General features: G+C 41.7%; 2 protein-coding genes across 3 annotated transcripts in view; one reads left to right on the top strand and one right to left on the bottom strand.

Annotated features, from left to right (window-relative positions):
- The window catches only part of SEMA4F (ssemaphorin 4F), a 29,479-nt gene extending 16,247 nt beyond the window's left edge, over positions 1-13,232 (bottom strand). Inside the window, exons 1-5 of one of the 2 annotated variants that reach the window (XM_066377895.1) lie at positions 13,015-13,232; positions 10,686-10,837; positions 10,020-10,079; positions 9,687-9,785; positions 4,226-4,319 (exon numbers count right to left, since the gene is read on the bottom strand). In XM_066377895.1, the coding sequence (XP_066233992.1) occupies positions 4,226-4,319; positions 9,687-9,785; positions 10,020-10,079; positions 10,686-10,837; positions 13,015-13,159 (550 nt within the window). In that variant the 5' untranslated portion in view covers positions 13,160-13,232. The remainder of the gene's footprint in view (positions 1-4,225; positions 4,320-9,686; positions 9,786-10,019; positions 10,080-10,685; positions 10,838-13,014) is intronic. The other variant, XM_066377896.1, reaches the window with a different exon arrangement.
- Positions 13,233-17,345: 4,113 nt separating this feature from the next.
- M1AP (meiosis 1 associated protein) overlaps positions 17,346-26,669 on the top strand; it is a 93,349-nt gene continuing 84,025 nt past the window's right edge. The window contains exons 1-2 of the mRNA XM_066377910.1: positions 17,346-17,451; positions 21,434-21,724. Coding sequence (XP_066234007.1) covers positions 21,485-21,724 — 240 coding nt within the window. The 5' untranslated portion in view covers positions 17,346-17,451; positions 21,434-21,484. The remainder of the gene's footprint in view (positions 17,452-21,433; positions 21,725-26,669) is intronic.

Consider the following 26,669-nt stretch of genomic DNA (forward strand, 5'->3'; position numbering starts at 1 on the left):
GTTGAAAGTCAACCTGGAATTTCATTATCTGGAAAAAAAGACTTGAAACCTTTTCGAAAATGTTATTCTTTTTCTGAAATTTTTCTTTTGTCATCCAATGATCTTGTTTATAAAACCTGTCCCCTTTAACCACATACTAATGTAAATCTACTTGCTGACTGAATTAAAGTTTACTGCTTGAAAAAAAAAAAAAAGTATGTTAAACGATTATCTTAGATTGTTACAATTAAGAAGTCATTTTATTGATAAACTATGTAGAATCAAGAGACATTCACAACTGTTATCCCAATGACTGGCTCAGAGTTTTGCCAAACATGCTTGATAAAAAGCCAAGAAAAATAAACCATTAATTAAACTGTTTTATTCAAATATATATGAGTGTAAACAAGGTCTCATCAATTTCAACTATCAGATGAATGATAAAGATGACAATCCAAATATTGTATTTACTGGATATATACTTACATTCACTTTTAAAACATTTATGTTACTAGTTTTCAGAATAGGTAAGCCATTAACTACCTGACTAGAAGTGATTTAATTTAGATACAGTGTGTCCGTAAAGTCATGGTGCACTTTTGACCGGTCACAGGAAAGCAACAAAAGACAATAGAAATGTGAAATCTGCACCAAATAAAAGGAAAACCCTCCCAGTTTCTGTAGGATGATGTGGCAGCATGTGCGCATGTGCAGATGATGACGTAACACCGTGTATACAGCGGAGCAGCCCACGGCCATGCCAGTCGAGATGTGGACGGTACAGAGGAAAGTTCAGAGTGTTCTGTAGCTTGCTAAATTTGAATCCGTGACCAAAGTGCAACGTGAATATCAGCGTGTTTATAATGAAGTGCCACCACATAGGAATAACATTACTCGGTGGGATAAGCAGTTGAAAGAAATGGGCAGTTTGGTGGAGAAACCCTGTTTTGGTAGGCCATCAGTCAGTGATGAGTTTGTAGAGGCTATACGGGATAGCTACCTAAGGAGCCCTAAAAAAATCTGTGCACAAGCCCACATTGAACTGCACTGAATAGGTATGAAACTGGGAGAGTTTTCCTTTTATTTGGTGCAGATTTCACATTTCTACCGTCTTTTGTTGCTTTCCTGTGACCGGTCAAAAGTGCACCATGACTTTACAGATACACTGTAGCTTTTAAGACTTTTCCTATAACATTATGCACAAGAGCCTGACTGGTGGGGGCACAGTGGATAGAGCATTGATGTGGGATCCCAAGGTCGCCGGCTTGAGTGCAGGATCACCAGCTAGAATGTGGGATCATAGACCTTATTCCATGGTCACTGGCTTGAGCCCAAAGGGTTGCTGGCTTGAAGCCCAACGTTGCTGGCCCAAGGTCATTATTGGCTTGAGTAAGGGGTCATTGGCTTGGCCTGGGCACCCAGTCAAGGCACATATGAGAAGCAATCAGTGAACAACTAAAGTGATGCAACTATAAGCTGATGCTTCTTATCTCTCTCTCTCTTCCTCTCTTTTCTTTCTTTCTCTCTCTCTCTCTCTTGCGCAAAAATAAATAAATAAATAAAGTCATGCACTAGAAAAAAATTTCACTGTTAGATCTTTTTTTAATTTTATTTATTTGTTTATTCGTTTTAAAGAAGAGAGAGCAAAAGAGAAGGGGGTAAGAACAGAAAGCATCAACTCCCATATGTGCCTTGACCAGGCAAGCCCAGAGTTTTGAACCAGCAACCTCAGCATTCCAGGTTGGTGCTTTATCCACTGTGCCACCACAGGTCAGGCTCATTGTTAGCTCTTATATCCTAATTTTTGTTTTTCATAAAATATCCTAAAGCATATGCAAAAATTAATCTTATGTCAAAGTTCACAGCAAATCTCAGTGAAAAGAGAAAAAAAAATATGAATGATGCTGAATCAACAGATTAGCTACTTGGGAAAATTTAATTTAGATTCCATCTCAGGTCATACATTAAAATAAATCAAAATGTTAAACATTTGGAGAAAAAAATTTTATCTACTCTCTAACTGAAGGACTTAGCTTAAAATATATAATTAGAAAGGGAAATATGTAGATTGGAATTTAATATCCTACTCGATAATTGGCTCAAAATGTAAGCAGGCCATTTATCAAAGGAGAAATACAGTATTAAAACATGAAAAATATTCAACTTCACTAATAGTTAAAGAAATACAAATTAAAACAAGGTACTATTTTTAGCCTCAAAGACCTTTTAAAATGACAATACATTCTGGTGAAATCTATGTGAGGAAAATAAACACTCTCATTTACTGCTGATTTAGGGTGTAAATTAGTAGACTTTTTCTAAAAACCTAATTAGCAACAGATAATAAGCCACAAAATTTTCATACCCTTTAATATCTATTTCCAGAAATCTTAAGTAGACAATCTAAAATAAAGACAAAAATTAATTATTAAAAATGCTCATTACAGTGTTAACATATTATAGAGGAAACTTAGAAATAAACTAATAAACTAAGTAAAATTAATTTACATAAATGATAGAAATTGTTTAATTAAATTATTGTATGCTCACAGAATTAGTAGCATGACGTCATTAAAAATTCTCTTGATAGTTCTGGACTGGTACTCAGTTGATTAGAATATCATCCTGATATTCCAAGGTTGTGGGTTTGATCCCCAGTCAGAGCACATACAAAAATCAATCAATGGGCCCTGGCTGGTTGGCTCAGTGGATGAGCATTGACCTGGTATGTGGATGTCCCAGGCTCAATTCCCAGTGAGGGCACACAGGAAAAGCACCCATCTGCTTCTCCATCCCTCCTCCCCTCACTTCTCTTTCTCTCTCTCTCTCTCTCTCTCTCTCTCTCTCTCTGTCTTTGTCCTCCCGCAGCCATAGCTCAATGGGAACAAGTTGGCCCTGGGCACTGAGGATGGCTCCATGGCCTCTGCCTCAGGCCCTAAGAAGACTTGCTTACTGAGCAATGGAGCAATGCCTCCAATGGGCAGAGCATCACCCGCTAGTGAGCTTGTAGGTGGATCCTGGTCAGGGAACATGGAGGAGTCTGTCTCTGCCTCCCCTCCTCTCACTGAATTAAAAAAAAAATCAATCAATGAATGCATAAATAAGTAGAACAACAAATTGATGTTTCTATCAATCTATCTACCTGTCTCCTTTCTTCTCTCTCTAAAATCAATCGATAAATAAAAATTATTTTTATAAAAAATTTTAATATACAGAAATGCCTATGATATAAAGTTACACAAATTATCCCTATGTAGCCTGACATTTAAAAATTTTACAATATACACACATTCACAAAATCTCTACTAATCTGCTTGTTTTACACTATCATGCGAAAATGGCTGAATTCTCACTGAATTTGGAGGGTGCATGTAGAGTTATCTAACCTAAAATAGAGCCTATGTGGCACACAAACAATTCACTTAGTGGCTACCGAAGAACTAAGCAGTCATTCTCCAGAAAAGGTTTAGACATTAGCCGTGACAGAACCAATCAACACTTGAGCAACTATACATACTATGTTCAAAGGAAGTAAAAGCAGGAACTTATTGAATAGTCATTACTGACTCCTCCGAGCAACAAAGGACTGGCCAGAAAAATATGTGCATGAGTGTCTATGTGTGTGCACACACATACTACACAAAGCTAGAAAGAAATATCCTAAAATATTAATAGTGGTTTTCTAAGTTGGAATACTCTAGACCTGTTTTAATACAGTAGCCACTAAGCAATGGTGACTGTTTACATTTGAATTGAAATTAAATACAATTTAAAATTCTTTCCTTCAATTGCCCTAGTCATATGTCAAGGGTTCAATAGGCACATGTAGCTAGTGGTACTGTATTGGACAGCGAAGAAACAGAACATTTTCATCATCACACAAAGTTCTTTTGAACAGTGCTATTCTAGAAGATTGTGTATATTTTTTATACTTTTTTCCAAATGTATTACAATATGCATTGTAGCTGATTCCTTTAAAAAAAAGAAAAAAATGAGAAAAGAAAATGAGGTTAACAGAAGAAACAGTCACACTAGAGGTACAGAAAACACATTCTCTAGAGAGAACCCAGGAAAACAGTACTCTGGAGAAAAGCAGGACACAGGCAATCTGGGAAGAACAGGAAAGGCTAGAAAGACACATGGGAATAATAGACATTGCTAGGAAAGGAAACAAAGTTCCAACAGCAGGGGTGGGGAAGGAAGCAATTAGAGCAAGAAGTCACAGGTTCTTGCCTCTCCCACTCACCAGCCATTACAGCTGCAGACCGCTGAGCTGGCTCAAAAGGACATTTCCCCCGGCCACTCTCAATTCTTTCAACCTGCTGGAAACTGGACACGGCCTACAGACCAGAGGGGGCAATTGGTTTAGGGGTCATAGGGAGGTTCACGATGAAAATTACAAAGATGGTCAGATGAAGGAAAAGCCCAATTCCCATTCCTCTGCTACCATCCCCATATTCCCAGTCTGCTACTCCTGATTCCCCTGCCCATTCCTGCACTTCCCACCTCTGCCATCCCCCTTTTCCTCAGTTTGTTTCTCTTCCTTCAATCTCCCTAGTACCCAACAACCGCATGCTCTGATGAAGGAACACCTAGGATGGCCCTAGATAAGATGGAGAGGCTGAAGTCAGATCTTTCCTCTGAAATGCTGCTGAATTGTAGGGTTTGTAACTGGCTGGAGAAAGTGCTGAAGGACAAGGAGGACCAGGGAAGACAGCAGGTTTCCAAGGTGTGAAGCCCTTAAAAGGGGTAAAGAAAAGTAAAGACTGATATAGGACCATCTGCAGCCCAGGTATCTAAAGAGAAGGGCCATCCTCTTCCTACTCCCACCCAAGAATGAAAGACAGGACCAGAGTCAAAGATACACAGAAGGGGGAATAGAATCAGCAATCAGAGAAGGCCTGACACTCAGGTCAGAATTTGAGGATTTACTAAGTAAATGCCTTCCTCATCCAGGGACTCTAGAAGGAGTGACCTGGGAGGGGGTGAAAGGTGTTAAGAGCCAGCCAGAAGTAACCTTAGCTAAGCATCATGCGTTAAGAGAGGCTTCAAGATAACCTTCTAAAACAGAAATCAAGGATGACGTCAACCTAGGATTGACAGGGAACATTAAATGTGTCTGATTAAGAATCAAACTTATGGCATAGAAGCACTAGGCACTTCTGGCTTGCAAACTAGTACGGGCCAGTGATGTTGCTAAAGCTTAATAACTTAGATGGTAGCTGGAGTAGCAATACAGATATATGTCCCCTGAACATAAGTATACTATATTCTGACTGCTTGTCTATTTACTTTAATTGGCAAACAAAGTTTTATTTTATGGAGAGTCTTGAAAAAGGCCTGTTAAAATCAGATGTGATCTGAAGTCCACCAAATGAGAGTACTGGGTCAAACAGTTTTCTGGAATGGAGGACCAAGCACCTTACCTGCATGGCATCCTTGCCTGAGGAAAAAGATGACATTCAGTGAGAGAATACCAAGATATTTGAACACTTTGGGGACAGGGTTAACACATGCTGCTGCTGTGGCCCTTCTTACCTCTCACCTCAACTATAGCAGTAACTTCCTTTCTGCCACACTGCCTAGCCTCGTCCCCAATTTACTCAACATAGCCCCCCAGAATAATACTCCTAGACTATCAGTCACTGACTTGATACATTTTTGAGTAAGAAAATGACAAAATGGCTCACCATGGCCTATAGTAGAAACTCTTTAGCCTGAATTATTTAAGCTCTAATACTTTTTAAATGAATTTTTTCTCCTAACCAAACCTGAACCACCTGTTATTCCTAAAAAACAAATTATGTTTTCCAATCTCTATGCCTGAAACTACTTCCTTACATTTGACCAAGGACTGAAAAGACGAGCCTTTTCTCAGTTCTCATTCTCTTTAATCTTTAATTTTTTGCTACTTTTGACTTACTTCCCTCCTTGAAATATTCTACCTCTTGACTTACTTGAAACTGCACCCTCCTGGGCCCCGGCCTACTAGCTCAGTGGACAAACCATTGGCCTGGTATGCAGACATCTCAGGCTTGATACCCAGTTAGGGCACACATAAGAAGTGACCATCTGCTTCTCTTCCCCTCCCTCTCCCTTTTCTCTCCCTCTTCCCTTCTCACAGTCAGTGGCTTAGTGGGTTTGAGCATTGGCCCCGGGCGCTAAGGATAGTTCAGTTGGTCCAAGCGTCAGCCTCAGGTGCTGAGGATAGCTCAGTTGATTAGAGCATCAGCCCCAGACATGGATTGCCGAGTGGATCCTGGTCAGGGCACATGCAGGAGTCTGTCTTTCTATCTCCCCTCCTCTCGCTTACAAAAAAAGAAAGAAAGAAAGAAACTGCACCCTCCTGGCCTCCTGGAGTCCCTCCTCCTATCTATCAATAATTGTTTCTCTGCCTCCTTTGGTTATTTCTCTTCTTTCTAATCCCTAATTATGAATAAAAAAAAATCTATCCTTATTCCTTTTCAAATATACTTTAAATATCTCATTTATTCTTATATTGCCAGCCAGACCTCCTATGCAAAACATTCCCCAAATTTTCCAAGTCTTAGATCTTCCAACCCTAGTCCATGTTTGTACTTGACTGCTGGACTTATCAGCCCCTTAAAACTCAGCTCGGTTGGTTAGAACAGTTTTCTGAAGCACAGAGGTTGCCAGTTCAATTCTTGGTCAGGGCACATACAGGAATGGATCAGTGTTCCTTCCTCTCTCTCCCTCTCTACTTTCCTCTCTCTCTAAAAATCAATAAAATTAACATTTTTTTAAAAACTCATCACATCAAAACTAGTTCTCTTCCAGTTTCCCCAAATAGAATCATTAGGTTGTCTAGGTTTACAGCCTTTGAGCAAATGAGTTTCCTATTACCTAAACAGATTATGATTACTGTACGGTTAAACTGACATTTAATAGGATCTGAAAGAGGCAAGACTACTCTGCTAATCTCTCTCTGAAAGTTGAGATTCTTTATTGTATCATCAGCACATCAGCTGTGGTAAGAAGACAAGTCCCTCCAACTGAAAATCAGAGCTAGGTAAGAAGTCTTTCACTGAGCTGTGGGGTTGGAATTCATTTTCCTGTCTTGACCAAGAACCTTTCCCAAGTAGTTGGTGGTTTGGGGGGAGGTGGTCCCTGTTACATGAAACAGGTCAAATGTTACAAGAATCTGAAGCTAGGTAAGGTCTTCTGTACTGCAGGTTGGACTAGAGGGTTGGGGATGGTAGAGCAGAGCCAGCAAACATGGGTTTGAATCTTGGCTCTGCCTCTGCTAGCTATATAATGTTAGACATGGCACGTAACTTTTCTGAACTTTTATTTCATTACCTGTAAAGTGGAAAGAAATAATACCTAAATATCATGATAGGGTGATGAGAATTAAACTCAATCATGAGTGTAAAGTACCTAGCACCAAGTCTAGGACGAAATAGATACTCAAATGAATGTGAAGTCTTGTTGTCATTGTAACTAACATTTTCCTCTGATAATTGCTGGAGTTTCCTCAACAAAACAAATTAAAACATTTTCCTCCAATATTGGGTGGGCTGTCACTGAAGGCAGCACTCCACATTGTTGGAACTGATAGGTCCAGTGCTTGAACTTCCTTTTGTAAGAAACTTCATTTCTCTGAGCAAGCTGTTGTATCTGGAGCAGCTAATTGGTCAAAGCTCTCAGCTAATAGTTATGCACAGTTCCAGGGTTATCAGTCTAGGACACGAGAGTTTCAGCACTAAGGATAAGGCAAGAACTTGTTCAAGCAGATAGGTGTCAGATAGCAGAAAAAGATAAGCAGATAAAGGCAGAAGAGGGCATTCAGGAAGTCTAGAGGGCGATCTCATTATGTAGCTTGAAGGGTTAACACAGCTGATAATTCTGTACCTGTATTCTTCTACAAACAAGCCTTGACAAAAGGATAGTCCAAAAAGGGGGTTCAGAAAAAGAGCTGAAAATTTGGGGAGTTCAGAACACAGACCCCTGGCTTTGCTCTTGGTGCTGATGTTCCTTGAGAGTGGACAGGGGTCCAAGTCCCACCAATCCTGACAGAACATTTTCTGTCTGGATACCTAACAACATTAGGGTCCCACCTCAGAGAACCAAAGAAGAACAGAAGACCCTGGGAGACTAACTTGAAGTGACTCTATTGTCTATAAGCCATGGTTCTGATATTTATATTCATGGGCTCCCTGAGCCTGCACAGACTAAGAGGACAAATATGGCAATGGAAGTTCTGCAGCTACTTTGTGAGCTTTGTGAAGACTACAGGGAAACTAGACACTCAATATTACCTGATAGAATATAAAGATTCTCTTTTTTTTTTATTTACTCATTTTAGAGAGGGGAGAGAAAGAGAAACAGAGAGAAGGAGACAGAGAGAGAGAATGGAGGAGGAGCAGGAAGCATCCACTCCCATATGTGCCTTGACCAGGCAAGCCAGAGGTTTCAAACCTGTGACCTCAGAGTTCCAGGTTGATGCTTTATCCAATGCACCACCACAGGTCAGGCCATATATGGGGATTCTCAATACCACTCTGACCTGGGAAATCTTCCCAACACAACAGGATGAGGGAGCTATCCACACCTGGCAGGGAGTCTATCATCTGCATCATGAAAAGGACACAGCATAAGCCCAACTAAGCCCAAGGGCAGCTCAGAGAAACTGACTGTATAGAGAGCATATATAATTGTAGCATTTTAAGCCAGAGATATGAGGATGCTCTTTAACAAAAAGAGGTTTGGAGGTACACACTCCCTAGATCTAGGTGGCAAGGATTACTGAAGATTGCAGAAGGGTCAAGTCAAGATCTACAATTAAAGGTCAGCGTCAGGAAAAGGAGTCATTGCACTCCCTTCTATTGCTCTATTAATCAAGAAGGGAAGCCACTGGATGCAAAGGATATATGAGGCTTTCAACTCACCCCAAGGCTGTGTCACAAATATGTGCTAACAGACGACCAGTGACTGACTACTGGATAATTGATGGAAAAAGATGAGGGCTCAAAAACATTAAGACCCTTCCTGAGCTGTCACCAGTCCCAGAGACTTTTGATGCCATGACTAGCCCAGATGTGGTTAGGGGTATATATGTCCCAAGCCTGCCTGGGTATATGGGTGGAAAGGCCAGGGCTTCAGCATCAATGATCAGGACCTAGAAGAAAACATAGCTTACAAAGTGGCCACTTGAAGGCAAGATCCAGTATATGGTGCCAGCACATGCCACATTAGTGAGCAATGATCTCAGAAGCTCACAAGAGCAAAGGGTCACAGCCCACATAGAATGCAGTTGGCAGTGAAAGAAAATGGTTGAGAGTTACATGCAGTGGAGGAAGAAATAGGCATGGACTGTGCTGATTAAAAAATGAATGCAGAAAAAAAAAGAAGAGAGAAAGAAAAAAAGAAATAGACTTAGCATGCATAGGACAAGGGCAACATGAGTTACTAGTCTCTGAAGTCCTCCCTGGATTTCTCCTCTTCCCATCCCACTAGTACCCCTAACTTCCTTCACTGTCCCACTACAGGTTTCTTTACACTTTGTATAACTTACCTTCTACAGACACCCTCCCTCCCCACCCTCCTCCAGTGGCAGACAAAGGCTCCACCCTGTGAGGACATCCCTCATCCCCAATGCTTATCATGCACAAGGGTTGCCTTAAACATGCCCCCCATCATGGTCACTCATAGAAGACCCTTCCCAGCCTCCCAGCCCTGTCACTCACAATAACCCCGCACTTCGGATCAAAAGCGAAGGTGCCACAAGTGAGGAGGTGAGAGGCATTGGCAATGGCGAGAATCTGGACAAAATTGTGACATTCGTCCTGGGGGTCAGAGATGATTAGAGAGAATCAGAAGCAGCAGGTACAAGGAAAGATAGGATAGGGTCAGGCCAGTTAATTGCAGCTCTGGGATCAGAAATGATGGGTGATGAGATGGTGTTAGAGTCCCTGCCTGGGCCCATTAGGATGGCAGCACTGCAGGGGACTGACACACAGAGTCAGGGCTAGGTCAAGGTCTCAACTGACACTCAGGACAGGGCCCAGATTAACACCTACCTCCTTCTTGCCTTTCTTCCTACAGTTCTGTCTGTGAGCCTCGGGCACCATCCAGTCAATCTGAGAAAGGAGGAATGACCATTTCCCCCGACTCTCCCTTAAATCTACCAAGTCAGAGTAGGTAACAGTTCTACAACCTTCATCAGTGTGGGAACTTCAGAGACATTCCCCAACCCCTGAGCACTGATTTTAAAACTGAAGGTCTCCACCTATTAATGAGTAATGAAATCAATACTGAAATCATGACCAACATTATTTTTAACAAAATATATCAGAATGTATCACTTATACTAGAGTAGATATTGGTTCAAGAAAGTTTTGTCAGTATACACTTTGTCAAAATGTAGCATATATTTCTTACTAAGGGATAGTCAAAAAAGTTTGAAACCTAATTGTCCTAGAGTAGTATGATTCTGATTCCTCTGCCCACTGTCAGTTAAAACTGGGTCACTGTGGCCTTCTCCCATCATCATGAACTTCCCTCATAGCCCCCCTCCAGGGACCATGAGGCCCAATCACCCTAAGCTGAGAGAATGTAATTGATGACCTCCCCTTATTCATTTTCACCAACAGTCCCCCCCCCTCCTACCACAACACCCCCTCATACCTCATAAAACCCTGGATTTAATCACATGCTCTGGGGTTCTCCCCACTTTCACCTCTCACCTTTCGGGGTCTATCCACTGGGAAGGGCAGAGATAAAGCGAAGATGGCATCCCGGGCACCAACATAAAGGGTATGGGAAGCAGGATCCACAAGGAGAACAGAATAATTGTATGTCTCAGGGACAGTGAACCGGGTGAGATAGGAGTCAGCCTCTGGCAGAAAAAGTGGGTGAGAAGGAAAAGTGGTATCAGCCATTGCTTCATAAGGGTTAGGTCCACAAGGGCAAAGCCAAAGGGGCCAATTTTTGTTTTCTTCCAAATACCATTCATTTAGTAGCCATTAGGGGAGAAAAAACAGAGCCTGACAGGCCATCTAACTTTTCCAAAGATAGATAACTGATGAGGCCAGCATATTTAGCACACAATTCAGTCAAGTATGCTTTTACTATAAAAATAGAACATTTTATTAAAAACAGCATAAATATTAATTCTGTAATTTCTATTCATAGCAGCATGACACAATTTGAAAATACCTACAGAAGGTACAAATACTTTCCTCTGTAAATTTCCTTTTTAAAAATCACAACTAATAATAATTTATTTTTACTTAGAAAGAAAATGCTTATTACTCTTTTCATTAATACAGTAGGAGACTATCTCCTCTTTCTCCCACAACCTTTGATTTCCTCCCACTTCCTTTCTACCCAAAAAGCTAGAGAGTGTAGTGGGCAAGAGTATATATGGTTTGGAAGTGGATCAGCCGACGTTAAATCTGGTTCTTTCACTTACCAGCTGTATGATAAGTTACTTGCCCTCTCTGAGCATCATTTTCCTCATCTGTAAATATCACCATCCAGGGTTGTTGAGAGAATTAAATGAGATATAACACATGGAAAAATCTGATACATACTACACGTTTCACAAATTGGTCTTTTCTTCCTTCCTTAAGTATGAGCTCTGTTTTGGCCACAACTAAACCTCACATCAGCATTCAAAACTCTTATTTATTTAAAGATTATAACAAATAAGTTAGCATAATTGCCCTCCTTAGCCAAACATCTGGCTCTAAGAATGCTATCCAGCGCCAATACAGCTCTGTTCTAGCTGCTTCATCTGCTCAGCTGCCCTTAGACTGACAGAGTGGCCAGCAACCATTCATTCCTAGATTTGCTGATGTATGGCGCTCCCCCCATCTTCCCACACCCTTCATGACTGTGCTGTACCTCTCGAGCTTAGAATTGCCCTGGGTCCCCCACCTTCCTTTGTATCCCCAGCTCTGCTTCACCTTGCCATCTAGACCTCTCTGGATTCCTGGACATCAACCCAGCCTGGCAACATCAACTGTATCTGACTACAACATTGTCTTCTGGATTCAAAACATCCCTATGTCACTGGTCTGAAGTTGAGACTAAATTACTATCACCTGGTTGTGAGTTTTTGACAACAGGTGGGCCTCTTGGCTTCACTGGTTCAGTCTGCCCAAAGTGCTAACACCCAATGCCCACTGAGAAGAAAAGTAGAAAAGTAGAGCCACACGCATGCGCACCTCAGCAGCGAGCCTTTACGTGTGAATCACTCCGATGACCACTCTTAATCTTGTGTCATCCCCTGGCTTCTTCCACATCTTTTGAAAGGATTATATCTCCCTCCTCCTTTTTTCTTTCTGATGACTTTCAAAATCATTTAAACAGAATTTTACTCAATTCGTTGAATGGTTTCCCAACATTCAATGTAGGGAATGGGTAGAGAGAGCTGGCAACGTTAGGAAGTTAAGAGTTATTATGGATCGGATAAAGGGAGAATGGGAGTTGGTGTTAGAGATGTGAAAGAACTGGGAAGTGAATGGGGGAATAATAGGGTTGCAAGCAAGGCAAAGGGTGGGGGTAGAACTGATGGTGTGGGAATGAATTTGAGAAGTGGGCGGATGAAAATGCTGAGCTGGTAATCAGAAGTATGGTGGTTGAAGGAGAGTCAAGATCTCTGGGTTTGGAAGCAGGATGGGTGTCAAACTGGCGTGACCGGTGCATGTCAGGTAAAAGGGTAATAAGGGAGAGCGAACTTCGAAATGGATGGCCTCGGGCAACTCTCATTCCATCCCTGGACCTCTCGTCTGCACCACAGGGGCTTAACTCTCCCGCGGTCCTGCTAATAAGGAGCCGCGAGAGCCGCCTGGGCGTTTCACCGGAGCCGAGGGCGTGGGATGCGGTGGAGCAGCACCGCGTGGGCGTCCCGCCTGGATTCTGGCGGGCGGTGGGCAGCGTGGGACGCGGTGCGCTAGTCCGAGGGGCCCGCGGGGTGGCTGCCCGGGTCCGGAGGGCAGGTGGGTGGGGGCACCTGCGGGCGGGGCCTGGGCGCGGCAAGGTCTGAGGGAGAGGGCGCCCGCGCCTTACCTGAGATGGGAAGCGAGGTCCTGGGCACCGAGCGGGGGACGCGGGCAAACACCGGGACGTTTAGCACCGCCAACAGCAACAGCGGGATATGCGAGCCGATAGGCGGCCCACAGCCCGGGCGGGGCCGCATCGCTGAGGCCGGCATCTTTGGCTCCGCCTGACCGCTGGGTGGGGCACACCCTAGCGGTTCAGCTCCGAGCCGCGGCGCCGCGGGCCTCGGTCCTACTCGTTTCTCCTCGGCCAGGTTCGGCCTGCGGCGGGCAGACGAACCGCAACCCGGCTCCGCCCCTTCAAGAGGGGACCAATGGTCGTGCTGACTTTCTCCTCTAGCCAATCGGAGTTGAGTGGAACGCTGGGATAAGGAGATGAGATGTCCAACCCAGGTAGAGGCGGAGCTAGTTCCAGGTGTAAGTGGGAGTTCTTCCTCCAAATTGGGTTGGGCTTATCACGACAGCACCGCGAGTAAGCTTTTCACAAAGTCCTACTTATTAAACCCGGATACTTTATATTGTATTGCATTTTATTCTATTTATTTTTTTTAAATGCCGGTTGCAGCCCACTAAATTGATTTTGCTACCTGTTAATGGATTGAGATCCCTCCCCACTTTGGAAAAAAACCACTGCCCTAAGCAGCCTCCTTTTTACCAATTTAATTAACTTCTTCTTCTAAATCTACATCTCCAGGCCATATTTCGCTCTTCAGGTTCTAGTACATACATTCGATTGTCAATTGAACATCTCCTCTGTGTCCCACAGACACCTTCATTTCAACATGTCCAAAACTGAACTGTCATTCTCACCCCTACTCCAGCCTGAGTAAGTGGGTACATGGTAGAACCAACATTTTCTATTCCTGTATATAGCACCACTATCTTTCCAGCTGTCCAAGCCAGAAACTTTATATTCATTTATTTAATAAATATTCATTAAATGCCTACTATGTTCAAGGTTCTATCATTCTTGAATCCTCCTCTTCATCCAGTCGATCACCAAGACCTGTTAATTTTAACTCCTAAATATTTTCACCACATCTCTCCATCCCCCTACCAATACCCTAATTCAAGCCACCATCATCTCTTGCCTGAGCTACTTTCTATTCCAGTGTTGTCTCCAGTCCTAGCAACCACCACCTCAACTCCAGCCCCCAATCCATTCTCCTTAAAGCAGATAAAATATTCTCTACTTACACTAATCAGATCATATGGCTCTTCTGCTTAAAACACTTCAGTCCAGCTTCCCACCCCACTGTTGCTAGAGGGTGAAATCCAAATACCTTGACATAGTCCATAAGACCTTTCATGTTTTTGGCCCTTTGCCTACCTCTTCCACACACTAATCTTCTGGACTGGTTGAGTTTGTTCATTCCCCCAGAATTCCATCTTCGTGGAATGTTCTCCTTTCCCCTTGCTTGGCTAATTCCTATTCACTTTACTGACTCAACTCAGAATGATAATCTCTTTCTTCAGGAAGCATGCCCCGATTCTCCAAGTCTATGCTTTCCTATATACTCCCATAACCTTACACTTCCCCTGTGGTAACACATATATACCACATTGCTGTTGCCTAAGTACTTGTCTATGCTCCATAGACTTTACGCCCCAAGAGGGCAGAGATAATTTTATTCTCAGATCCTAGCACAGCCTGGCATATAGTAGGCAGTCAATAAATCATTTGTGATTGTTTGTTTAACACCTTTATTAGTGCCTATTACATTGTCTGAAATTATTTGATCAAATATTCATGTATTAGTCAGGCTCCAAGAAGCAGATACCCAGACTAGATTAAACTTACAAGGATTTTATTAAGGGAATCACCCATGAGAGAAAATGGGGGGAAAAAATGGGAGAGGCTAGAGGAGCAGTCAAATGTGAGGCCAGTCTGGCCCTGAGTGAAAAAAAGAGGAAAGGAAGCATCCTAGACTGTGAGAATTCAGCAAGGCTGTTTCACTGAGCCAAAATTGTCCAGTAGAGGAGATCTGTGTCTTGTTTTTTTTTTGTTTGTTTTGTTTTTTTGTTTGTTTGTTTGTTTGTTTTTTTCCTTTTTTTTTTTTTTTTTTTTGTTTTTTTTTTCATTTTTCTGAAGCTGGAAACAGGGAGAGACAGTCAGACAGACTCCCGCATGTGCCCGACCGGGATCCACCCGGCACGCCCACCAGGGGTGGTGCTCTGCCCCCCAGGGGGCGATGCTCTGCCCATCCTGGGCGTCGCCATATTGCGACCAGAGCCACTCTAGCGCCTGAGGCAGAGGCCACAGAGCCATGCCCAGCGCCCGGGCCATCTTTGCTCCAATGGAGCCTCGGCTGCGGGAGGGGAAGAGAGAGACAGAGAGGAAAGCACGGCGGAGGGTTGGAGAAGCAAATGGGCGCTTCTCCTATGTGCCCTGGCCGGGAATCGAACCCGGGTCCTCCTCACGCTAGGCCGACGCTCTACCGCTGAGCCAACCGGCCAGGGCTGTTTTGTTTTTTTTTACAGAGACAGAGAGTCAGAGAGAGAGAGAGATAGGGACAGACAGACAGGAACGAAGAGAGATGAGAAGTATCAATCATTAGTTTTTTGTTGCAACAACTTAGTTGTTCATTGATTGCTCTCTCGTATGTGCCTTGACCATGGGGCTACAGCAGACCAAGTAACCCCTTGCTCGAGCCAGGGACCTTGGGTCCAAGCTGGTGAGCTTTGCTCAAACCAGATGAGCCCGTGCTCAAGCTGGCGACTTCAGGGTCTCGAACCTGGGTCCTCCGCATCCCAGTCCAACGCATCCACTGCACCACCACCTGGGCAGGCAGGAGTCCTGTGTCTTCCAGTATCAAGCCTAACATAATATTCCCCACCACACTTAGTCACTGGCTGGGAGCAGCCTGTGGAAAGTGGATCTCCGTGCATAGACAACAGTGGATTCTAAGGCAGCAGCTGATGCCCTTGGTCAATTAACCTCCTTGTAGTTGAAAGTCTGCAAGGCACTTTCTCAGCAACCTCAGTTTGTTACCCTCAGAGTTTAGTGAGGCCTTCAGGAAATCACGTCATAGTCCTCCAAGTCTGGCACAGTCTTTGGCACATTTTTCAATCAATGATACTCCAGATGGATAAAACAATGTATAGAGAGTACAGAGAGAAATTTACTGTAGGTGAGAACAATACATGTTCTGGTTTGAAGCTGAATAAAGACATTGTTGGACTTGAGTCTGATAAGGTAGGTGGGGTCAGTTATAACAGATCTTGAAACCAAAAATGAAACACAAACAGTTTTTAAGCCAAAGAATGGCATGACCAAATAATTCTAACATCAGTGTAAAGGATAATCTGGTGATTAGAGACAGGAATTTTGACTATGTGAAAAAGACCTGTTGAGAAATTACCCTTTATATCAAAACACAGGAAGTCTTTTGGATATCTGATTCCTACACCTGGGTCACATTGTTTAAATGTTTCTGGTTTTACTTGGAGCAGCAATTGAGAGGAGCAAAAGTGAGTTAGTGGAACTAGAACATAGGCAGGTGACTCTCTTCCTATTGGTTCTACCCTGTCCTGAACTAGTCCTTGGTAAATTGATTTCCCTTCCCCCAACCTGCATCTCAGGCAATGAACTGAGAGACTAAGGAGGAAACAATAATAAAGAAGGAAACAGGAGAGGGTGCTTATCCATTTCCGATATGGTATTAGCATTATTTTTTCCTATCCGATGTGTAGGCTAATGCAGAGAAAAAATCCCATTTAACCAGATAGAGTTGAAGACCCAGAGTGACCCACTGATAAGGACCAGGACAATCCTATCCCAACTGGATTTTGTCAAAGGGACTATAGGAATCAACAGCAAGTAAATGAAAATGAGTGTGAGAGAGGGGCAGGCCCTAATAGAATTGTGGAGGTTTGAAAAGACTTCAAAGAGCTTCCTGAGGGAAGACTACACTCTAACTTCCTTGAGGGCAGGGACCCTTATGTGTCCACTGTATCCCAGTCTTAGCACCGTGACTGGCACATAATGTGCCCTCAACAAATATTCATTGAATAGAAGAGTGACTGACTCAATAAGTGAATGAATGATCTAAAAGAGAAAGATTAAAGCTAAGAACACGATGGGGGGCCACTGGAATGCTTTTCATGGAGGTCGCTGACGAGGAAGTATCAAGTTTAGCATAATATTCTCCATAGAGATCCAAAACTCTACCAAGGATCAAAGAAGGGCTGTGCCCAGCGCCCCGGGGCGTGGAGATCGAGTTCTGTGGTGCCACCCGCGGTAGACCCCGAGGTGGCTCCCGCGAAGAGCAGCCCCGCCCGGCCGCCGCAGGCCTGAGGGGGGCGCCATCCGCTGCGCAGGCGCGCGCGGGGAGGCGAAGAGCCAGGACCTAATCGGGTCTTTGCGTTCCCACACAAAGGCGGCCACTGGCGCTTCTCCACACCTCAAGGCAAGAGAAGGTCTAACGAGGGCCTCAGGGAGGAACAGGTGGGAAACAGGAGAAGTCACCTCCAAGGCTGGGCTTCGGCCAGCTCGCGCCCGGCCCCGCCCCAGGCAGGTGCTGGCAGCTCAGGCCCGGGAGGACAGAGCCCAGAGGCGGAAGCCCACGGCGGGTCCGGGCCGGCCTGGCACACGTTTCTGAGGAGAAGACAGGCAGACGCCTTGTCTCCCGGGCGGCCTCTCCCGAGCCTGGGTTCCGCAACCCATGCGTCCGTCAGGCACGGTGGGCGCCTTGCCCACAACTCGCGACACTTTGAGGGGCCCACAAAAAGTGTTCTAACTTTATTTAAACGTAGAAGAAAATAATGAAAGAATCAAAGAAAATGTTTTGATTTTTAACTTATGTCAGAGAAAAAGTGAAGTTTTTAGGGCCCACGAAAAACTATTAAATTTTTTTTTAATGAGGCCCACAGATTCAGAAGTGCTCAGGCTTCACGAAGTTTTTCACTCAGCGTTGCGGGAAGGAGAGCCATTGAATCATGTGTCACACATAAATTGTCCTAAAGACTGGGAAAGCATGGTCTACTCTAGAATATTTAATGAGGGCCTATAAAGGTGCTCTAAGACCTAAAAGATGAGAGGATTAAGGAGGGGAGTGCTCAGAAAAGAACGACAGTGGGAACCGCAGTGAGAGGCCCACATCTGTGGACTTCAGAGGCGCCCCAGGGACAGGGTAGGGTGCAAGGGGGTTGGGCAGGGACTGGCATGGCATGAGGATGGAGAGTTGAAAAGGAAACACATACAGAATTTTGGATCCACACCCAGGATTTTGGATTTTGTCCAATATAATTGGAAACTGTTGAAGGGTTTACAGTAAGGGAGTCATTTGATGGCTTTTGGTGGATCAAGGCCCAGTTCCACGTTGAACCAGTTTGCAGGGGGAAACCAATAAGTGGGTGTTCTTGACAAAGCTGGAGAGTATAGTATAGGGTCAGAAATAGCCAGATGCTGTTTAGCACTATGCCCAGACGCATCAGCTGCATTAATTGATCATGTTTGAAAATATAGGGAAGAGAGCTGCCTCTTACCTCATTTAAAGTACAGTCTTGGAATTGCACAGTGTGGGATCTAAAAATGGCTGTGCAAGCTGAAACCATTCAAAGTGATCTTAATAATCAATGAGAAAAATTATTTTTCTTCCAGGACCTCTCAAAATTGTTATCCAATGTTAAAAGTTCTCTTATTGTCAGTGATAAATGTACAGGGAACAAAAAATAATAAAATTAGTATCTTTTTAGCACATTATAATTTAAAACTTTAGAAACATTAATAATTAAAGTGTTTTACTTCTTTGTAAAAATTATCAATAGTAGTTTGAATAGTGCTTGTGCTTGTCTTCTTCTCAAGGCATAACTATGATAGAGCAATTATCTTTTCTGTGCCTTAGCAAATTGCTATACTCCTAAGTTTGAATCGGTTTCCAATATTTTATCCTTTGTGTCTCTAACACAAAGTATTTTTGCCAATGGCACTTTGCCTAGGACATTTTTTTTTTTTGTCATAACCACTTTTTTTTGTTGATGAGTTCACCTTCACTAAGTTCCTCTGGCTGTTTAGTCTATTAAATGACATCACTGAAATATTTTTATTGTTAAATATAACATATATATAGAATATTTCATAAAACCTGAACATAGTTTGATAATTATAAAGTTAGCCCCATATACCTACAATAAAGGTCAAGAAAGAAAATATTACCAACATCCCATAACCTCCCCCTTTTGTTCTTTATAATACCTTTCTGCCTTTCTAGAGAAAATCACAATCTTAATTTTTGTGATAATTATTTCCTTGCTTTTTAGAAATAGTTTTATCATTACATACATATCTCTAAACATTATTGTTATTTTGCTTATTTTTAAAAATCTATATAGATGGGATTATACTATATGCATTCTTTATATCTTGCTTCTGTTATTCAATATTGTTTCTTAGAGCCATCCATGTTGTTGCATGTAACTCTAGTTCACTCACTTTTATTGCTGTATGTATAAATATACTATCATCTATCCATGCTAGTGTTGATTAGCGTATGTGTTGTTTGCAGTTTGGGGTAATTATGAACAAACTGTTACGGTCTTTTTGCTGCTATGATATGACTTTGTTCATGTACCTTATGCATGTCATTATTCACAGATTATATGATTGTGAACAAAATATATTCAAAAGGATCTACAGATAAATGGTTATAACTACTAAGAGAATGCAGCAAAGTTGTTAAATACAAAATCAATATACAGAAATCAACTATATTTCTATGCATTAGCAACAAACTAAAAACAAAATTAAAAAATATGTCATGTAATTAGCATTAAAAAGATAATCTCTAAGAATAAAATTTAATAAACTGTGAGCAGACCTTTTGAAGGAAATGATAAAGCTAAATTTTTATATATTCTATATGCACAATCATATCACCTGCAAACAATGAGTTTTATTTCTTCCACAATTTCTTTTATATATCCTTATTTTCAATTTGGTTATATTTTGTTTAATATTTTTATATCTAAATTCATGGATGAGATTATCCTATAATTTTTTACAATAGTACTCTGATTTTGATATCAAAAGTTATGCTACCCTAGAAATATTAATTGAGTGATATTCCCTCTCCTATCTCTGAAAGAAATTGAGATTGAAATTCTTTGTCTTTGAGAATACAATGGAACTCATCATTGGCATTATCATCTGACCCTGTCATTTACTTTGTGGGAAGACATTTAACTACTAGTTAAGTTTCTTTAATGGTTATAGAGTATTTGGGTTTTTTTTTTTTTATTTAGTATTAATTAGATATATTTTTCTAGGAATTTAATCACTAAAGTTGCAGGCCAAGTCATGAAGGATCTTGAACAGGTCTTAAAGGGGAAAACGTGGTCATATGTTAATTTTTAAGAATTACTATGGGTCCTGGCCTTTGGTTCAGTGGATAGAGTGTTGGCCTGGCATCCAGACATCCTGGGTTCAATCCCCAGTCAGTACACAAATGAGAAGCGACCATCTGCTTCTCTTCCCCACCCTCTCCCCCTTCTCTCCTTCTTCCCCTTCTGCAGCCAGTGGCTTGATTGGTTTAAACATTGGCCCCAGGTGTTGAGGACAGCTTGGTTAGTCTAGCATCAGCCTCAGGAGCTGAGGATAGCTCAGTTGATTCCCAGATGGGGGTTGATAGGTAGATCCCAATTGGGGCACATGCAGGAGTCTGTCTCCCTATCTCCCCTCCTCTCACTTAAAAAAAAATTATATTATATATATATATATAATAAAAAAAATTATTATATATATATAATAAAATTTTAAAGAATTACTATGTTACCCCCCCAAAAAAAAATATGCTAGGCACTGATAAACTTGGCAAAAGAGGTTCTCTACCCTTGGGAAATTTACAATATAGTGGGAAAGGAAGTCATAGAAACAAATTACTATACAGCACAATAAGTGCTAATAAAGAAATGAAGTTTATGAGGGGAAGTTTATGAGGGGACTGAAGTTAGACTTTTGTGTAACTTTTTCATTAGTTCTGTTCAGCATCTCTAAGCATTCTCAGCCTTACATTACAGGCAAATATCTAGATCGCTTGGGAGCTATTAATATGGATAAGCCTTCCAAAACATTCATCATTTCAAGGTGTATAAAGCAGTGGTTTTTACTATATTCACAAGTATGGCCATCCATTACAGTCTATAATTCCAGAATGTTTTTATCTCCCTAAAAGAAGCATTTTATCCATTAGCAGTCAGTCTCCATTTCCCTCTTCCCTCAACCTCTCGTAACCATTAATTTACTTTCTGTCTCTATGGATTTGCCTGTTCTAGACATTGAACGTAAATGGACTCATACACTTTTTAAAAATGATGGAATAGCCTGCCTAGAGAAGCTTGAGTTACTCAGTGACTCCTTTCTGTACTTCCTGTTTCAACAGAGCATAAAATTCAGTTTTACAAAAGCCAGTGATTTTTCTTGCTTCCTATAGGTGCAGAGAATACCCAAGTGGTGGCTGCAGTCCACCTCTGGTCTGACTGCCATGTATCATGGGCGAACTACTGGTAAAGGGCCCTCCAATCCCACACCGATTTACCAGCAACCTCCACGGCTTCTCATTGTGCATATCTCTCTACCATGCTGGGCTGACATCTGCTCCAACCTCTGTGAGGCTCTGCAGAACTTTTTCTCTCTAGTTTGCAGCTTAATGGGCCCCAGCCGCATGTCCCTCTTCAGCTTATACATGGTACAAAATCAGCATGAGTGCCTCCTCCCATTTGTGGTGAGTATATCTATATTTGCTCATGTTATCCTGAAAGCTCTAGAAACCTCCTATCACAGTTAGTATTACTTACAGTAGTAACTGTGCTCTTTCCCATACCCAATGCTCCACAAGCAACACAATGAGAGCCAGATGTCATCCTGCACATAAGGGAATTTTGTGTGCAAAAGAGAAACCCTGAAGTTATTAATATAGGAGTTTTCCTGCTCCACTGATGAGAGAAATCTTGGCATTTACAGACCTCTGGAATATAAGCAACTGGCTCCTTTTACACATACCCCTTTGAAATGCAAACACAGGGAAATAAGTCTCTAACTTTCTTCAGAGGTCTCTGGCTATTCAGGTGAATAGCTAAAACTTGTTCTTTAACCCAGGTTCCAGTTTTCTTTGCTCAGGGAGCCCTACCTGTGTGCAAAAACATGAAAATATGTTCTCTTCGAGTTCATACAGGACTCAAGTGAAACATAGGTTTCAGAAGGCATAGGCTGGGCCAGGGGCCGTGCTTTTTTACAAAGCTCCCTCACACATAGACACTATTTCTCCTTCTTCTCAAACAAATCCAAATCATCACTTTCTCTCCTATACAAAGTTCCGAATCACATGGCTCAGAAAGACTTCAGAAATTCTAGTTTATCCCCTTCTTGAGACAGCTTGCTGCTGAGATCATCAGAGAAGCCCTGTATATCCAGGACTTTTATCCCTACCTGGTGGAAACAAGAGCTCCTATTCCTAGTGTCCATGGAACTCATGTGAGAGCTTGTACTCCCACCCTCCTACCCAACATTAATCTCTGTCCCTGAGCTGGTGTCAGAGGAGGCAGAGTGAAGGCTATGTGGGAGCAGCAGTGAGGTACCTTTTTACTTACAAGGCAGGGTGGTATTAATGAAGGCCTAGTGGAAAGGCCTTCATTATGCCCACCTGATGATAATGAAGCTTCCCCATCCCCAGAGTGACAATGGGGGCCATGTAGAGAGACTGAACTTCCACCCCACCTTAGAACTAACAAGGCACCCTTTTTTCTGGGTTATAATCAGAGGCCAAATACAGTCATACCCCACCTGGTGATAATTATCTGGAAACCTCACTTCACATTTGGCACATTGTCAGAGAGGCCTGCTAAAGCAGAAAATTTAAACAAGATCCAGGATCTTATAACATAATACCTCAAACATCTGGAATACAATAAAAAAAAGAATCGTTCATATCAAGAACCAGGAAAATCTCACTATGAATGGGAAGACATTAGACATCAATATACTGAAATGACACAGATGTTGGAATTATCTAAGAAAGATTTTTAAAGCAGCTACCATAAAAATGTTTTAACAAGCAGTTATGAACATGTTTGGAACAAATGGAAAAATAGCACATCTCACCAAAATAAAAGAAGTACAGAGGAGAACCACATAGAAATTTTAGAACAAAATAATTACAATAACCAAAATTTGAAAAACCACATTCTTCAGTGGATGGGCTCAACAACGGAATGGAGAGGTCATAGGAAAGAATCAATGAACCTGAAAACAGAATTGAAATCACCCATCTGAGCAACAGAGAGAAAATAGACTTTAAAAAAATGAACAAAGCCACAGAGACCTGTGAGACTATAACAGAAGATCTAACATTCATGTCATCAGAGTCCAAGAGAAAAGGGGAAGGAGGGTAGAATTGAAAAAATATTCAAAGAAATAATCATTGAAAATTTTCCAAATTTGGCAAAAGTTATAAACATAAATATTCAAGAGGCTGGTGAGTTTCAAACAGTATAAATACAAAGAAATCTTTTCTAAAACATAATATAATTAAACTTTTAAAGACTAAAGACAAATTCTTGAAAGCAGAACACTGGCACCTTACCTATAAAGGGGGAAAAAAACAAGTAACAATAGATTTTTTTCATCAGAAATATTGGAGGTGCCTGACCAGGTGGTGGCGCAGTGGACAGAGCATCGACCTGGAACGCTGAGGTCCCAGATTTGAAACCCCAAGGTCACTGGCTTGAACATGGGCTCATCTGGCTTGAGTGCAGGGTTGCCAGCTTGAGTGTGGGATCATAGACATAACCCCATGGTTGCTGACTTAAAGCCCAAAGTAACTGGCTTGAGCAAGGGGTCACTGGTTTGGATGGAGTCGCCTAGTCAAGGCACATATGAGAAGCCATCAATGAACAACTAAGAGTGCCGCAACTGCAAGGTGATGCTTCTCATCTCTCTCCCTTCCTGCCTGTCTCTCTCTTTTGCTGAAAGAAAGAAGAAAGAGGAAAGAAAAAGAAAGGAAGAAAGAAAGAAAGAAAGAAAGAAAGAAAGAAAGAAAGAAAGAAAGAAAGAAAGAAAGAAAGAAAGAAAGAAAGAAAGAAAGAAAGAGAGAAGAGAGAAAGAGGGAGGGAGGGAGGGAGGGAGGAAGGAACCATAGTGGTTTTTCAAATGCTGAAACAAAAGAACTGTTAACCTAGAACTCTATCCAGTAAAAATATCTTTAAGGAATGAATGAGAAATAAAGATATTCTCAAATGAAGACGAACTGAGAGACTTTGTCAGCTGCAGACCTACCTTAACAAAAATAGTTAAAGGAAGTTTTTGGAACCGAAAGTAAATTATAAAAGAAAGAATCTTGGAATATTCAGAAGGAAGAAAGAACAATGGAAATAATAAAATATGGACAGATATATACACTTTCTATTGCGTTTTCTAAGTTATATTTGACAGTTGAAGCAGAACTTATTGTCTGAAATGGATGTGAATGGATATAGAGAGAATTTTAAGATAAATGGGAAGAAAGGAAGTTAAGGTTTCTATACAGTTAAACTGGTAAAATGTTGATACCAATAATAAGTATGTAGATATAATGTAACAGAGCAATCACTTAAAATCTATTCAAAGACGTATACTCAGAAACACTATAGGTAAATTAAAATGAAATTATTTTTTTTGTGACAAAGACAGAGTGAAACAGAGAAAGGGACATATAGAGATAGACAGGAAGGAGAGAGATGAGAAGCATCTATTCTTTGTTTCAGCACCTTAGTTATTCATTGATTGCTTTCTCAGATGTGCCTTGACCGAGGGGCTACAGCAGAGTGAGTGACCCCTTGCTCAAGCCAGCAACTATGGGCTCAAGCAATCAACCTTGGGCTCAAGCCAGCAACTGTGGGGTCATGTCTATGATCCCACGCTCAAGCCAGTGACTCCACACTCAAGCTAGCAACCCCGTGCTCAAGCCGGCCACCTCAAGGTTTCGAACCTGTGTTCTCTGCATCCCAATCCAACACTCTATCCACTGTGCCACCTCTGGTCAGGTTAAAATGAAATTCTTAAAAATATATTTAAGTAACCCACAGGAAAATAAGAACAAGAAAACAGAGAAATGAAAAACTGAGGGAACAAACATAAAACCGCAAATAAATTGTCAGGCTAACATGCCAATAATTATATTAAATTAAATAGCCTAAATATAGCAATTAAAAAGAGATTGGAGCCTGACCTGTGGTGGTGCAGTGGATAAAGCATCGACCTGGAAATGCTGAGGTTGCTGGTTCAAAACCCTGGGTTTGCCTGGTCAAGGCACATATGGGAGTTGATGCTTCCAGCTCCTCCCCCCTTTTCTCTCTCTGTCTCTCTCTCTCCCTCTCTCTCTCCTCTCTAAAAATGAATAAATAAAATAAAATAAAATAATTTTAAAAATTAAAAAAAAAAGAGATTGGCAGAATGGAGGGTAAAATGACCCAACTATATTCTATCTACAAAAAAACTAACTTCAAAAACAATAAAAGTAGGTTGAAAGTAAAAAGATGGGAAAATATATACCATAATAGCTTTGATCAAAACAAAGCAGAATTAGCTGTATTAATATATCAAAGTAGATTTCAGAGCAAAGACTATCAGGTACAGAGAAGAATATTAGATAATGATAAAAGAGTCAATCCAACAAAAAGACATAGAAACCTAAAGGCATACCCACCACCAAACAACAGAGCTGTGAAATATGTGAAGCAAAAACTGATTAAACTGAAAGAACAAATCCAGAATTATAGTTGGAAACTTCAATGCCCTTCTCTTGAAAATTGATAGAACGACTAGAGAGAAAATCAAAGATGCAGAAAAATATTAACCAACAGGATCTAATTGACATTTACAAAAGACCCAACAACAGGAGAATACGTATTCTTTTCAAGCACCCACAGAACACTTATCAAAATAGACTATATTCACCTGACCATTGATGCACTGAGGTCCCAGGTTCAAAACTCCAAAATTAAGGGCTTGAGTATGGGCTAGCCAGCTTGAAGTCCAAGGTCGCTGGCTTGAGCCCCCCCTACCCCCACCTCCTGTCAAGGCACATACAAGAAGCAATCAATCAATAAACAACTAAAGTGAAGCAACTACAAGTTGATGCTTCTCACTCTTCTCTCTCTCTCTCTCTCTCTCTCTCTCTCTCTCTCAATAAATTAATAAATTTTTTTTAAATAGCCTGACCAGGTGGTGGTACAGTGAATAGAGCATCAGCCAGGGACTTTGAGGACTCAGGTTCAAAACCCTGAGGTTGTTGGCTTGAGCATGAGACTATGATCCCATGGTCGCTGGCTTGAGCCCAAAGGTTGCTGGCTTCAAGCCCAAGGTTGCTGACTTAAGCCCAAGGTTGCTGGCTTGAGCAAGGGGTCATTGCCTCAGCTGAAACACCCCAGTAAAGGCACATATAAGAAAGCATTTAATGAATAACTAAGTTGCCACAATTATGAGTTGATGCCTCTCATCTCTCTCCCTTTCTGTCTGTCTCTCTCTCTCTCTCTCTCAAAGAAAAAAGCGTGTGTGTGTGTGTGTGCGCGCGCGCACCATATTCTTGACCATAAAGTAAAGTTTAACAGTTTTAAAGAATTTAAGTATATTCTCTGAGCACAATGGAATTAAACTAGAAATCAATAGCAGGAAAATCTCCAAATACTTGGACA

Source organism: Saccopteryx leptura, chromosome 3, assembly GCF_036850995.1.
Source record: "Saccopteryx leptura isolate mSacLep1 chromosome 3, mSacLep1_pri_phased_curated, whole genome shotgun sequence".
Taxonomy (NCBI): Eukaryota; Metazoa; Chordata; class Mammalia; order Chiroptera; family Emballonuridae; genus Saccopteryx; species Saccopteryx leptura.